The following is a 16,149-nucleotide window of genomic DNA, read 5'->3' as shown; positions in this document are numbered from 1 at the left end:
AACACAAGTTATTGTTACAAAAGGTGATTGTTTATTGTATCCATTTAAAAAAACAAAATAGGGTCACACTCACACAAGGGGGAATGTTTTCAAAGGTTCATTAGTTGTTGTTGTTGAAAAAAAAAATGGCCTCCATAATACTATTGTGTTTGTTTATAAGTCTTGCTAAAAAAATATGTTCATTTACTAACAAATATTAACTACTAACTATGTATATTTCAGTATGCAAAGTTAGTAGTCATAATACAAGTCATGAATATCACATATTGTTTTTCACAAAATATACTAGTGATATTAATTTATCTATTAGTAATTTACAAAAAATGCAATAAAAATAAAAACCACTAAAATACATTTCTTATTCTAATATATTTATTCTCGTATTCATTATCCTTGTGACCAAAATCTCAAATCAATTTCTCTTTAAGAGCTTTACCAAGAGCTTGACCCTTTAATAAAAACGACATCAACGAAACTAAATTTAGAACCATTAAAATAATTTGAAGAAATTATAGCAGTTCAAAAAATTAACAAAAGTTGTAATCTTTCTAGCTGTTTATTATATCCACTAAAAATAAATTATTAATATTTTTTCTATAATGTGTTTCAATAATCTCATAAAAGTATTATATGTTATTTTATCATTTTCAGAACTTACCAAAACATTTCCAACATCCACTATTTATTTTTCTTAAATAAAATGATAGTTAATCATGAGTTAACAATCCTTTTTGATCCACAATTATTTCAAACGTGGGTTGTCCTTTAAAATGTGAAAAATAGTGTCAACTTAACCAGAAGATTTTGTATATAAGTATTATAAGTTCTATAAGACGATAGAAAAACATGTAGATTAATTAGAATGGATTTTAAAATAATAAATCACGTGAGCTTATCATAAAGGAAAATTGATGCATATGAAATTATGTAAAATATGAAATTTTAATAAAATATTTGGCATTAGGCATCGAGAAATAATATTTAGAATCACTTATTTAATCACAGTTTTATTAAAATAATGCTATATTAAAAAAAGTTATATAATATCTGAAGGCGGGTTAGAATCGACGAAATATTTTACAATGTATTTTGTATTATGGATTGGTTGTGATTTTCAATTGTAAGTGGTATTTTCATTTGCACATATTTTTTAAGGATTTTGGCAGTTGATTCTCTTCTTTTGGAAGTTATCTTCTTTTCTCTTTTTCTTGGAAGTCATCTTCTCTTTCCATGTAAGTCATTCTTGTAAGTCAACTTTTTTATGCAATTTTCTTTTTGGGAAGTGTTTTCCTCGTTGATTTTCTCTTCTCATAAATTATTTTTCTCTTCAAATTCAATATATAATATCTAATATGATATCAGATAAAAAACAAATAAAAACACTTTTTATATTTTCTCTTTTCTTGTTGATTTTTTACAATGGTGAATCATACTTCATCCTTTGTTTCATCGTTTTTCGCCTGTCTCGTCGACTTTCTCCAGGTTTTCGCCGACTTTTTCCATGTTCTCGTGACTTTCTCCTGGTTCTTGTCGAATTTTTCCATGTTCTCGTGACTTTCTCCGTGTTCTTTTCTCTAGATTCTTGTCGAATTTCTCCAGATTCTCGTTGACTTTCTCCATGTTCTCTTGACTTTCTTCAAGTTCTTGACTTCTCCATATTATCGACTTCTCAAGGTTCTTGAATTCTTAAGGCTCTTGACTTCTCAAAGTTTTCGAATTTCTCAAGTTTTCTACAAGTTCTCATCAATTTTCTCTAGGTTCTCGACTTCTCAAGACTCTCGAATTTCTTAAAGTTCTCGAATTTTTCAAGATTTTCAAATTTCTCAAATTTTTCGAATTTTTCAAATTCTCAAATTTCTCAAGTTTTCAGTCTTCTAAAGTTCTCAAGATTCTCTTTCGATTGCTTTCCAAAATTGTTACTTTCAAGTTGGACCTTCATAAGTTACATCCCATCTTGAGAAGGGTGTTAGAGTAGAAATATCATATATCTCTCAATTTAAATCCTATTGATGGAAATATAATATATTTTATTCTTCTCTATTATTGTCGAATATTATATATTATGACAAATATCTTACATTTTACTTTTCTTTTAATATATCATATTGTACTTTATATATTAAATAAATTTTTAATAAATTAATATGAAAAAAAAGAAAATTTTTATTGAGTTGAGTAACTCTTCACACCTCATGTAAATATTTATATTTTTCTTTCTCATAACTTATTATAGTTATAAGGCATAACAACTTCAGAGGTTTTAAAAATGTATAAATATATCTTTATAATAATGTTAAATTTATTTGGAGAAAAAAAAGAGAAAAAATAGTAGTGTCAATTTAAAACGCTCTTCATTTTGATAATTTAGGAAATCAATATTGGTTTAGTTTCCAATCTTCAAATTAACTCTTTTTACAATTGTTATAATCGATGGAGAGATATTTTAAGAATTTATTGAGCTGTTTAAAATGAATCAAACACTAAGAAAATATCGTTTTTATTTTTGGCAACAATTCAAGATTGCGAAGATGGTCCCTCTATTTTCTTGACCATGAAAACAGACGACAATGAATAAATGAAGACGGAAAAGAAATGAAGATAAAAGCACAAAATGAATGACACTAAAAACCTTGAAAGATATTAATCATGACACAGACATACATGACTTTTTCTCAACGTCAAAGTGAAGTACAATTTTTTTATTAAGACAATTCTTTTGTTTCTATATTCAAATTTTTAAATTGAATAATAATAATAATAATAATAATCGTATAGTTATGAATTAAATAAAACCATTTAAAATAAGTGTTAATTCATAATTATCAGTTTTTTTTGGCAATAAAGGTATTTCAAAAGAATATTGTAGTAAATAATTTTGTTCTAACGTTATTTATTTATTGCATAAGTTAAAATCAAGTTCACAACATAAAATATCATTATTAATGTAATTGGCTGAATATATTTTAATGACATGTTATTACCACAGTATTACTCAAAGAGATTTAGTTTATTTTTCTGATTTCTTGACATGTTTTTTAAAACAGTAAAACGTCAAAAAAATTAATTCAAAATTCAAAATATATAATTATTAAATACTTTTACTTTTATAAAAATAAATAAATAAAGGAAGTAATTTAATGTTATTTTTAAAAACTATTAATCATTTATATTATTTTTACTTTGTTATAATAAATAAATTAATAAAATAAGTAATTTATTAATTTTTTTTAATATATTAAATCAATATATATATATATATATTAATATATTTTAATGACATGATAAATAATACCAATAACCTAATAAAAAAAAATCTAAATTTATAAATATTTTTGTTCTAATCCTATTTATTATTTATTGGGTGTATCTGAATAAGACTCTAGTTCAGCTGTCGATCTCATATGTTGGAGGGAGAAAAAAAAATATAAATTAAAATTAATTTTGATTTCTAAATAATATGAAATTTATTAGAACTTGCAAAGTTTCTGACCAAAACATTTTTCAATCAAAGCATGTAACAAATTCTAAAAGGTGATATTGTTAACAAAATACAGAATAATTCAAAGAGAAAAAAACAAATCAAATCAAACAATACCTACTGAGGTGAAATGAAGGACATTACATAAAAATACAAAAAGAGAAAGAAAGAAAACATAGTATGAGGTCAAAAATTCCAATATAAAAACGGCTCAAAAGAAAAGAGTGTTGAATGAAAAAGACAAAGATATTTTCATACTAGCATTTTTTCTAAAAACAGCTTATAATCCAATAGAGTTAGTATTAGTGAGAGACTGTAATTAATGGATTTTAATCAGTGTAATTACATCAAAATTTTCTCATTATTTTTTAATTTAGAGATTTAATACACCAATTTGAAATTGCTTTTATTCCATAAGTGAAACAATTTGAAATTTACTTCTACATGCAACATCTTAATTTATGCATAGATATAACTCCTTCATGTTCATATCCATATTCATGTCCAATTACTACACACTCTCGGTGCATGTGAAAAGAGGGAAAAAGAATCACTACACTAATTATGACCAACTTTCTGCTCATGGGTTGGGGCCAATATCTATACTCAAAATCACTTTATTCAATATACCTTCAAACACAATGCAAAAGTAGTAAACACCTAAATTCAAACACAACATAAAAATGAGTTAACTAATTAGAAAATATCATAAAAGAAAGTGATAGTCATAAATTAATTGATTAGACTAAGATAGAAAGATAGAAGGCTTTTTTGTATTTCGGGGTCCATTTGAACTATAATTTGTAAAAAGGGGTTCGTTGAATTTTTTTTTTTATAAAAAAGGGTCAAGTCGTCAGGGTGGAGGACGACACTACCGGTGAAGTCGTCTTCCACCTTACCGGTTTCTTTTTTCTTTTTTCGAGAAGCATAATCATGATATAAGAGACCGATTTCTATTCATTTGAAAAAGTGAAGTCGTCCTTGTACATGACGACTTCACTTTTCAATTTTTAACGTTTCAGTATTATAACTTACTCTACCATGAGGGGGATCCTCTCTGTAAGCCAACGAAGACCACCTTCAATCTCCTACGAACCCCTATAATTGTCACAACCTTCTGCTTCTATATTTCTTGCCATAAATGCACTTGGAATTATAGTCTTGTATTTCTTGCCATCATGGCATGAATGCACTTGGAATTATAGCCTTTTCTTTCAGAGGTCACAATTTGGCCTTGAAAATTCAGTTCACAGTGCATTAAACTTTTAAGCACCCAGCTGGTGTGCCAATGTGGAAAGGAGCCAAGGTTACTTATTTCTTCATTGCAATGTGCCTCTTCCCCATTGCTATTGGTGGCTTTTGGGCCTACGAAAACCAAATGCCCCCCGAGGGATTCTCCTTGCATTAACTTTCCTTCTTGTTGTGTTTAACTGCTTGAGCATTTTCCAGATATATTCAATGTTTGCTTTTGATAGTTTTAAAGCTGGTTACACGAGCAGGAAAAATTGTCCCGTTAAAAATTGAAAAGTGAAGTCGTCATGTACGATGACGACTTCACTTTTCAAGTGAATAGAAACCGGTCTCCCATAACACGGTTTTGCTTTAAAAAGAAAAAAGAAAGAAAATCGGTAGGGTGAGAGACGACTTCACCTGTAATGTTGTCGCTCACCCTACCAGTTTGACCCTATTTTACAAAAAAAAAATTGAACAGACCCATTTTTTACAAATTTCACTTTAAACGAATCTCGATATACAAAAAAGCCAAGATAGAAATAATAGCTACCTCTAAAACCAAAACTTAACAATAAATGCTTACAAAAGTAAAAAATTCATTTTCAATATTAAAATGATAAATATTTTACCATATATTCAATAGAAAATATCTAAATTTATAAAATAATTAAACTTTAATTAAGAAAATAAAAATACAATTATAGATATTCAAAATAAATTTCAACCTCCCAAATTAACTTACCATGGTTCAAGTCAAATTAAGTAATTTAGTTCACTTAACCTATATATATATATATATATATATATATAAATTGGAACAAATTAAAGGTAGAATTGACACGTAACTCATATATAACAACCTTTTATTAGTTTTTATCATTTTTTATAAGCTTTGAATTTTTAAACAATAAAATGTTAATTAATAATATTTAAATAATTTAAATATTTATTTGTTTGTTTGTTAAAATGATGTAAATTAACACTCTCATTTTTAATTATTACGGTAAAATAACGTAAATAATGAGTCGAGTAAATTTTTTATAATTGTATTACAACAAATATAATAATAATAATAATTGAAAAAACAAAATAAAAAATGAACTCATAATCTACAAATGTACCAATCTATGTATAAAATTAGAATACAAAATCTTTAATCCACTAAAAAATAAATCCGTGGAAAACGAGTCGCCTCATTCTACCACTCTTAAATAAATATAATTAACACATAATTATATTTGGCAAGTCACATCACACATATCATGATGTTAGAGCTTGGCTTGAAAGTGCAAAAACAAACCAAACAACAGAACAAGGAGGCCACGCCATGTTCTCTCACCTCCAAAAGCTTTCCTAGTTTGCCACCACCAGTGGGTCCTCATACAAAACGCACCACTTTCGTTTCGCACCATCACGTTCTCTCTCTCTGTATTTCGCGCTCAACGACCTCCTAGGGCTCCCTCCAGCTCTCACTCACACTATATACAGTAAGAGGAGTGCTCTGAGCTCTGCGGGCATTCTGTCTTCTTCGATTCATGGCGTCGAATTACGAGCTGGTGCGCACCGTTTTGGGCGTTTCGGTTTCGGATTCGCTACTGCTGGTTTTCACCACCTCCGCCGCCTTGCTGATTGGACTTCTGGTGTTCGTATGGAAGAAATCTTCGGATCGGAGCAAGGAACAGAAGTCGCTCGCGGTGCCGAGGTTGCCGCTGCGGGAAGAAGAGGAAGATGAAGTCGATGTTGCTTTGGGGAAGACCAGGGTTGTGGTTTTCTTCGGAACTCAAACCGGTACCGCTGAGGGATTTGCAAAGGTGTGTCTGTGTGTGTTCGTGTTTGTGTACTATGACTGCCACTTTCTTTTCTGATGTTAAGCTTTTGCTTTTCGATTTTGTTGGAAATGCGTTGCTGAGTTGACTCTGGATAAGTTTTATATACGTGCGCGTGCAGCACCTTTGTGTTTTGAGTTTATTCCTTGAAATGTGCTCAAGAGAATATTCGTTTGTTTGCATGTCAAGTTAAAGTGATTCCCCGGGTCCACTTGTGCTTAAGAAATGATTCTTCCCAACTCTTTTTTCCGGATCGGTAAGCAGATAGTTTTATGCCTTTAGTTGGAAAGAGGCATAGTGTATAGTTTTTGCTAGAGCTGCTAGTATTAAATGAGTGAGGGTCTTCTGATATGTTTGGATTGGTATAGATGTGTTTGATTAGTCTTGATGCTTGGAATATTGGTAGTTTGACTGGTAAGTCTTTGGAGGTAAATTAATTGATATTATGATTTGGATTTTGGAGAGTGATTAAAATAATGCGTCTTTACGAAACTAAGTGAGTTAGAGAAAAAAATAACGAAAGGCACGTACTTGACACTACCGGGTCTAAACATTGGTACACAGGAAAAGTTAGAGGAAAGATGAAGACAGTACCATTGTGGACTAGAATTACAAGGAGAATGTAAAATGCTCAGAGACAAGAATTAACTTTTAAAAAGTAGTGATTATACACCACAAGTAGAACTGGATACACTTCTGGAAGAAAAGATTTTGGAAGATTTGAAGAGGATAATTCAAAGTTTTCCTCAATTAGAAAATATTCTAGGTGGAGATCTAAACAAATGTTGATAGAGAAGTAAGGATATCTATAACAACTGAAGGTGGTTTTTGTTTATGAGAGCTAAATGAGAAAGGATAATCTATTCTCGATTTCTCAATGGCATATGGTTTAAATAATTATGAACACTTGTTTTAAGATGTGAGAGGAACATCTGAGCATTTATGAGAGTGAGCACTCAAGAATTTTCAAGAATTGCAAGGTAATGCCGCAAGAGCTTTAATACATATCAAAGTTTTGATCTTTAATGTTTGATTTAAGAGTTGTAAACAAAAAATAAAAAAGTTACAAACCTAGAATCAAGTAGTAACAAATTAAGCTTCATCAATCTTGGGTAGCGGCACAAAGTGGCTGAACTCAAAACCATTGTATGTAGCAGGATAATGGATAGTGAGATGACTGCTGTATGAAATTTTATGTACACGTTATATAATCAGCACACGTGCTCTAATAGAAAAAAATACACAAAATTAGTGACATTCATATGCTGTTATGGTAATAGAGAACATAAACCAGAGTTGAAATCATGAAAGACCTGTGTGAGATAGTGTTTAATGAAAGGATACAACAATATGTAAGAGAGAGAGAGAAATAGTGTTGAGAGAGTGATCTGAATAGAAACTAAAGCGCAGAACATTGGAGATGGTGCCTGCCTGAGGTCAGGGTAAGTTCAGAAACACCACGAATTTGCTGGAAAAGGTCAGAAATGTCCAGAGAGGGCACCAGATAATGGCCGATCATGTTTCAATTACACAATGGAGAACAAAAAGTTGGGGATGGTGATAGAGAATATAGAAAAAATAGTCAGATGTATACAAGCTAGGAAGAACCACCAAACTGGGGCTAGGGAACAAAGAAGTGACAAGAAAAGGTGTGAAGTGAAAAAGAGAAAAAATATCAGATTATTATGGAGGACAAGCTTGAGTTTGCCACCCAAAACCCATGAAATGACATGGATTTCAGCCAACAAAGGGTCTCTGGCGATGAATAAAAAGAAAAGGATCTTTGACATGTGAGAGTAATAGAGCTCGCAACAATGTGCAATATTTTGTAGTGAAAAGCACTGCAATGGCCAAGCACAGTGCATCTGAGGTTACAGGAGAAGACGGGAAAATACATTGTGCACTATTGACAATTGTAAGCTCAAGGGTGACATACATTTGATTTTAAGAATAACACTCTATTTCGACAATTTTCTCCCTAAACTCTTCTATAGGAAATAAAAAATAAGAAAAATAAATAAATTTGACTTCTTAAGCTAGTATTAGCTTATATGTAGTTTAAAAATAAAAATTAGAAAGCTATAAGAGAAAGATTTTACAAATAAGCTCATGCATAAGCTACTTTTAGCTTATGGAGAAGATAATTTTATTATTTGATTCCTATTTTTCTTTCCTAAAAGGAGGTTTTGGAGAAATTAGTCCATTCAGACCCTAAGTTACTGGAGGAATGTAATGCTAACATCATTTGGAGATGAGTGCCTAAAAACGTTAGGAAGGTGTGTAAAACAATCTTGGCGAGTTTATAGATTTTAAGATATACATAAAGAATTTTGGTGGTTGAAAGATAGTGTGGAAGAGGAGGTAAGAAACAAAAGGTAGTGTTTTAAGCCCTTTATGTATGGGTACTAAAAGTTAGGCAAGGCACGGGAAGGTTAAAATTGAGACAAGGAAAACCTGTGTGAAGTGTGTGTGTGTGTGTCAGTTTTATAGGGTTGAGTCAAACCTTAACTCAGTTTCTAAGATGACATTGAATTTATTCAGTCAATCGTGTCTTAGTTATATAACCACTATTTTTATGCGTTCTTTATATTGTAGGCTTTGGCAGAGGAAATCAAGGCTAGGTATGAAAAAGCAGTTGTTAAAGTTGTTGACCTGGTAAGTTGCCTGGGCTGAAAGCTCAACAATCCCTCTGTCATGGTTGTAGTGGGGAAAATGTGTCACTTCTCAAAATGTTTGTTTTGGGGACTTCTCGATAGTCTTTTGAACTAGTGACTTGTAGAATTAATCTATATGAACTTCAAATGGTAAAATCTAGCTTGATGTGGCTTAAGTATTTGATATATATAAATTGAACTAGGATGACTATGCAATGGATGATGATCAATATGAAGAGAAGCTGAAGAAAGAGTCACTTGCATTTTTCATGTTGGCAACGTAAGAATTATGCGCATAAAAATGGTTGAAAACTTGAAATTCATTTTGTTCTTTGAAATCCATATTGAATGTCATGCATTTGTTCCTGACATGGCAGATATGGAGATGGAGAACCAACTGACAATGCTGCAAGATTCTGCAAATGGTTTACTGAGGTTTGTATTATTACATCGCTCTTCTAAGATATTCCAAGGTTTAATGTCTTTTTCTCTCTAGCTTTACCTAAAAGTATTCTCAATTTTGGGGACATAATTTTAGGGTAAAGATGAGAGGGGTACCTGGCTTCAACAGCTCACATATGGTGTTTTTGGCTTAGGTAACCGGCAATATGAACATTTTAACAAGGTAAAATTCAGATGATTTTAATTTTGTTCATTTGTAAAAAGGGGTTCATCATTTGATCATGCTCTTTTGAAACAGATAGGTGAAATAGTTGATCAAGAACTTAGTGAACAAGGTTTGTTATCTCATCATCTCTATTTTCTTGTGACTTCAAATGTCAAATTGGTATATATCTCCTTATTGATTGCATATGTTTTATTCATCATTTTTAGTTGTGAAGATTTTTTTTTTCCTCCTCAAAATCCATTTATTTTCTTGTGTAACTTTATTTTGCTAGCTTAGCATGAGCTGGTGCGTGAGTATGTTATATCTAAAGTTTTTAGTATGCATACTGCCATACTAGAAATCTAACGGATGGAAAAACGGTTATTGATGCTTGGAGAAAAAAATTTCTGAAAATCTTACTATTGACTTGTATTTTTGTTGATAGAATTTAATTATACAAATACATTATGTCTTAACAATCTCGGAAAAACCTATAATGCTAAATTATTGATTTAGGATTGTTTCAAATTTATATTTGTGGGAATCGAAAACATAAATCTAAGTTTAAGGTTTATTCAAGATTAAATGGTGATCAAATATTTTTTGACTTTGCATAGATATCTTATATGCAGTCTTGTGCTTGTGACAGGTGCAAAGCGTCTTGTTCCACTAGGGCTTGGTGATGACGATCAATCCATTGAGGATGATTTTGTTGCTTGGTAAGTATATTCCTGTTATGCATAAAATTCACTTTTGTGATTGTGTATATACATACACATATATACATACAGATACACACACACACACACACACACACACACACATATATATATATATATATATATATATATATATATATATAAATTGTTTGAAATGTGGTATCTCGGTTAGCTATTGGCTCTTTTCTAAAATTGTCAAAACAGGTTACCCCAGCTTGACCTAACCCACCATGGGGTTGGTCACTTGGGGAGTCAATCCAACTCAATTCACTTATCAATGAACTTAGGAAAAGCGGGCCTAGCCCAACCTACCACAGGTTGGTGGATTAATCGGGCTAGCTCTCTTAACTTTTGAAAAAGAAATTGCAGCCTTTTTGCTTTTTTTTTTTTCATATACTTTTTTCTAATATGAAAAATGGAACTAAATTCCAAATTACTAGAATAACCATCACACACTTATCATATTTTTATGTATATAATGACTACAACATATGTTAATATATACAAAATAGTACCTGTAAATGGTAATTCTAAATATTAAATTAATGTGCATTCCAAACACAAGCACTAAATAATTCTAAATGGTGCATACTGTGCCTGGCGGTGTGTGCGAGGGGGAGGGGGGTTGGAGGTGTACAATGTTGTTAATGGTAGAGTGTGAGGTGAATTATCATATTATTATGTATATAATGACTACAACATATGTTAATATATACAAAATAATACCTGTAAATGGTAATTCTAAATATTAAATTAATGTGCATTCCAAACACAAGCACTAAATGATAATTCTAAATGATGCCTACTGTGCCTGGCGGTGTATGCGAGGGGGAGGGGGGTTGGTGGTTAACAGTGTTGTTGATGGTTGAGTGTGGGGTGAAAGGTCTACTCTTTTCCATTTAATATGTTTTGAATTTGTTTTTCCTTTCAGGAAGGAATCTCTGTGGCCTCAGTTGGATGAGTTGCTCCGAGATGAGGATGATGTAAATACTGTCTCCACTCCTTATAAGGCTGCTATTCCTGAATATCGGGTGCTTATTCACGATTCAACTGTCACATCATGCAATGATAATCACCTAAATGTGGCAAATGGGAATACTGTGTTTGATATTCACCATCCTTGCAGGTATCTGATGTTGTGCATGTTGATTTATGGCTGTTTGTTATTGTTTACTAAGCATTCTACGATAAAGCTTTTTTGTATCTTTTGTTGAAGGGTTAATGTTGCCGTTCAAAGAGAACTTCACAAACCTGATTCTGATCGATCTTGCATACATTTGGAGTTTGACATATCAGGGACTGGCATAATGTAAGTTGGACTATGTCAGCAAAGAGTGACCTCATTTTTTTGTAAGCAAGGCCCTCAGAAAACCATAGTATATTTTATCTTTTATGGTTTTTTATAATTTTTTGATATAAAATATTTTTAGATTTGTGCATTTATTTTAAAGAAAAATTTAGTTTTAGTTGGTTATGATGAAGTTGGAGGTATTTTAGTTTCTGCCAGGATTTAAAATGTTATTCTAGTATTAGTTTGCACGAGAATAGAGCCAAAGAAAAGGCTCAAAGAGACAACAAGGTAGACCATATTGGAACAAGATAGACTATGTGTGATAACCAGGATGCTTTGTATCTATCCTCCAATCTAGTTTTTCATGAAAAAACAAAATATAGAGGTCTTTTGCCATTTCATCTTACAAAAGATTCTTTTCAGATATGTTTTCTCCAAGATCAACTTGTCGACATCTTCATTCTTCACTAAATCTTTAAAATCTGGATTTAGCACTTAAGTCAACTTTATTAACTAACTTGTAAGGTGAAGATTGTCCAAGAATTCTCCATACAGGCCACATTAAGGTGGGTCAGGGGTACAAAAGGTTGTCTTTCTAATAAACCCCCTCATGCTGAAGGCTGGCATTAATGATGGCTCAACAATGGATCTAGGATTAGACTACTTTAAAATTTGTACAGTGTCTAACTCAACCTTGTAAAGATGTCTTGACAGGTGAGGATTATCCAAGCTTTTTATAAGGACACCACATTCACTACATCTCTACTCCGTCTGCGGCTGCATACACTCCCCTGCACCCAACACAATAAAGGTGCTCCAAAGAGGTTGCGATTAAGGCAGGCAAAGGATTATCACAATTAAGACAACTTTTTATCACATAACCAGCTGTATGAATATAATATATAGACTCAAATTAAGGGTGGGTGTTGAGTATTATATTCATCTAGTGTGATCCTTATTTAGGGTTATATTCCCTTGATTATATAGTTTACTTGAATAGCTTGATCCTAATTCGTAAACTTCAGTGATTTTTATTCAGACCCCTTGTATTTAAATATTTTGTACCAATAATTCATGATACATGAGAAAGTATTCTTCTCCAGTTTCAACTGTAAACAATTAAGTAATCAGGGGGATGGTTTTGTCTGATCTTTTTTCAGATATGAAACTGGTGACCATGTGGGTGTTTTTGCTGAAAATTGTGATGAAACTGTTGAAGAAGCTGGAAAGTTGTTGGGTCAGGATTTAGATTTGTTGTTTTCCCTTCACATTGATAATGAGGATGGTACTTTCTTAGGAGGATCTCTTCCACCTCCTTTCCCTGGCCCTTGCACACTGCGCTTTGCTTTAGCTCATTATGCAGATCTCTTGAACCCCCCACGCAAGGTTTTTATATAATATTCATCGACTGTTTTTCATTTCTTTATCTTTTATTATATAACAGTGTCCTTCAATAGAATTTTTTTTTTTAAAGAAAGGAAGAAACAGTTAGATGTGCTTCTCTTTCAGGCTGCTTTAGTGGCTCTGGCTGCACACACTTCGGAATCCAGTGAAGCAGATAGATTAAATTTCCTCTCATCTCCTCAGGGAAAGGTTGAAGAAACTGCTGAGTTATACTGTTTCTTTTCTCAAGTTGACACTTTTCTATCTTTTCCTCTATTAATAATAATTTGAAAATTTTGGTTTTCCAGGATGAGTACTCCAAATGGGTGGTTGGAAGTCAGAGAAGTCTTCTTGAGGTTATGGCTGAGTTCCCATCAGCAAAGCCACCCCTTGGTGTTTTTTTTGCTGCAGTAGCCCCTCACTTACAACCTCGTTATTATTCTATTTCATCCTCACCTAGGTGATTATCTTTACTATATAAAATATCTGGATAAAGTTTGAGAGAAGAGGCCACAAATAACTTTTTTTTTATTTTCTAGGTTTTCCCCTCAAAGGGTACATGTAACTTGTGCATTGGTATGCGGTCCAACTCCTACTGGAAGAATTCACAAAGGAGTATGTTCAACCTGGATGAAGGTATAAACTTTTGATGGATTCACCTTGTGTTATAGAATTCTTGTTTTGACATCTTGGAATATTTTCTTAATTGTTTGAATTTCCCCCCTCCTGAAAGTGTACAGTTCTCATTCAAGCTTGGTTATATCTAACCTGAAGCTCCCTCATAATATTATCAGAGTGCCATTCCCTTGGAGAAAAGTCTTGAGTGTAGTTGGGCTCCTATTTTTATCAGAACATCAAACTTCAAGTTACCGGCTGATCATTCCATTCCTATTATTATGGTTGGTCCTGGAACTGGCTTGGCACCTTTCAGGGGATTCTTACAGGTACATGAACATTTTACAGATAGTTTAGTTTTTAAATATCTATCGAAAGCAGGTACTGAACATTCCTTTATTATTGTCGTAGTTTTTATAGGGTATACTGATTTTCAACTGAAGAGGGGAGATTTTGGGGGAAATGGAGAATAGAGAGTGAAGGACAGAGAGGAATCAGATAGAAACTACCTAAACATGTAAATCAACCACGATAATTAGCTAAAATATAAAAAACACAATTCTTATTCTTAGAGAATTAGAAGCTCCAATTCAAGTCCTAGTTTATCGTAAAACTGTAGTTTACCTAAATGATTAAGTGCTCGTTTGGGAAAATAGATTGTTGTGTGAAGTACTTATTTTTCAAAATTTTTTCCAACAAATTGGCAAAGATAATGATTATTTCTTTAAAGTAAATTGGACCAAATACACAATAATTTCTAGATTCCCCAAGTGTTCCTGAATAACCTGATACTGTTGATTCCATCAACTTAATTTATGGTAAGATTCTGCCTTTTAATTCTTGCATTGTCTTTGACTTAATGCAGGAAAGATTGGATCTCAAAGAGAATGGTATTCAAATTGGACCTGCTTTACTCTTCTTTGGATGTAGGAATCGACAAATGGTAAAATAATTACTTGGTGGGCATTGAATCCCAATGGAGTTTTAGCATGATGTGGGGTTTTCCTGTTTATAGGATTTTATTTATGAGGATGAGCTAAACAAATTTGTGGAACAAGGTGTTCTGTCAGAGTTGATAGTCGCGTTCTCAAGAGAGGGACCTGAAAAGGAGTATGTTCAACACAAGATGATTGATAAAGTAAGTGTCATTAGCTGCCTACCTTGTAGGCAATGGGTGCCCTATGGATAAATTTTTCATTGCATTAATTTTCGGGGTGCAGGCAGCAATTTTGTGGAATTTGATTTCTCAAGGAGGATATCTTTACGTCTGTGGCGATGCTAAAGGTATGGCAAGAGATGTTCATCGGACCCTTCATACCATTGTCCAGCAGCAGGTGCTGATTGTCTCTTTTCATCCATTCTTTTCCCCAACACTTAGGCTTGGAAGCGTCTCATTTTTTTAGTCCCACTCATGTATATAGAGTGTCACTTTTAACTTGAGTGAATATATATATATATATATATATATATATATATATATATATATATATATATATATATATATATGCTTAGAACTATGTCTACAACATGTTTATGAATTTAATTTTAATTTCAGGAAAAAGTGGACTCTTCAAAAGCAGAGGCTATTGTGAAAAAACTCCAAATGGATGGACGTTATCTTAGAGATGTTTGGTAAATTTTCTGGTTCTTCATTTGTCTGATTGTGACATCCCTGGTATTTCGTTTGTTAAGTTCAAGATGGGTTGAAGGAATTTGATACTCTACTATGACGAAGTTTTCTGACACCAATGGCGGAGGCTGAAATTTCCTGTGAAAACAAATCGTTTTGGTGGACATTTGTATGGTTTCCTTATATTTTTGCCGTCTTAATATATTCTCTTATGATGATATTTGATCTAGGATTATTTTTAGGATGTTGATATCAGATGATTTAAAACACGTATACGTCTCGGTTATTTCCAATGGGCATGTATCTAAGTCGTAGGGATAGAGGTAAGGAATTAGAACTGAATGCATGAAATAGTTAAATATTCTTCTAGTTTGTATCTAGATATAATAATTTTGCTAATATTAAACAAGGAAGGTTTTATCAAGATTTCGTGACTTGTTTTGACGCTATTTAGTCCCAGTTTGTTTTTTGTTTGCAACATCTACAGATTGTGTGTTTTGTTTGGTGGTGTGAAAAACATGGCTATTAGAAGCTTATAGCAATGAATTAGCTATTGGTACCTTTTCTTAAGGTTACATTGAGTGGCGTAAATAAGGAGGTGAATATATAGATAGAAGATGAGGTGATGGAATGGAAATAGAAGTTGAGAAGCCATCTCTGAATCGGAAAACGAATTAGCGAGGGAGTTATATAATTTGTTTTGCTAGGTAGTG

At 32.2% G+C, this 16,149-nt stretch overlaps 1 protein-coding gene across 4 annotated transcripts; it reads left to right on the top strand.

Annotated features, from left to right (window-relative positions):
* Window positions 1-5,975: 5,975 nt before the first annotated feature.
* Window positions 5,976-15,862, top strand: LOC114194551 (NADPH--cytochrome P450 reductase-like). 4 transcript variants are annotated; one of them, XM_028084866.2, is made up of 18 exons: window positions 5,976-6,522; window positions 9,133-9,192; window positions 9,395-9,471; window positions 9,569-9,626; window positions 9,730-9,816; window positions 9,892-9,928; window positions 10,448-10,517; window positions 11,449-11,643; window positions 11,734-11,826; window positions 12,969-13,194; window positions 13,318-13,401; window positions 13,500-13,651; window positions 13,731-13,827; window positions 13,986-14,135; window positions 14,672-14,749; window positions 14,822-14,944; window positions 15,027-15,090; window positions 15,362-15,862. In XM_028084866.2, exons 1-18 carry the CDS (start codon window positions 6,247-6,249, stop codon window positions 15,427-15,429), a joined length of 1,995 nt encoding a protein of 664 aa, XP_027940667.1. In that variant the 5' UTR covers window positions 5,976-6,246; the 3' UTR covers window positions 15,430-15,862. The 4 variants fall into 4 exon arrangements, with proteins under 4 accessions (XP_027940667.1, XP_085521838.1, XP_027940666.1 ...); XM_028084865.2 differs by having other exon boundaries at window positions 5,982-6,522; window positions 15,027-15,140; XM_085665712.1 differs by lacking the exon at window positions 9,133-9,192 and having other exon boundaries at window positions 5,981-6,522; window positions 15,027-15,140.
* Window positions 15,863-16,149: the final 287 nt, after the last annotated feature.

The sequence above is a fragment of the Vigna unguiculata genome, chromosome 8, assembly GCF_037176805.1.
Source record: "Vigna unguiculata cultivar grain cowpea cultivar isolate G323 ecotype 2 chromosome 8, ASM3717680v1, whole genome shotgun sequence".
NCBI classification, from domain to species: Eukaryota; Viridiplantae; Streptophyta; class Magnoliopsida; order Fabales; family Fabaceae; genus Vigna; species Vigna unguiculata.
The sequence above is the reverse complement of the archived record's forward strand: the minus strand, read 5'-3'. Positions and strand labels throughout refer to the sequence as shown.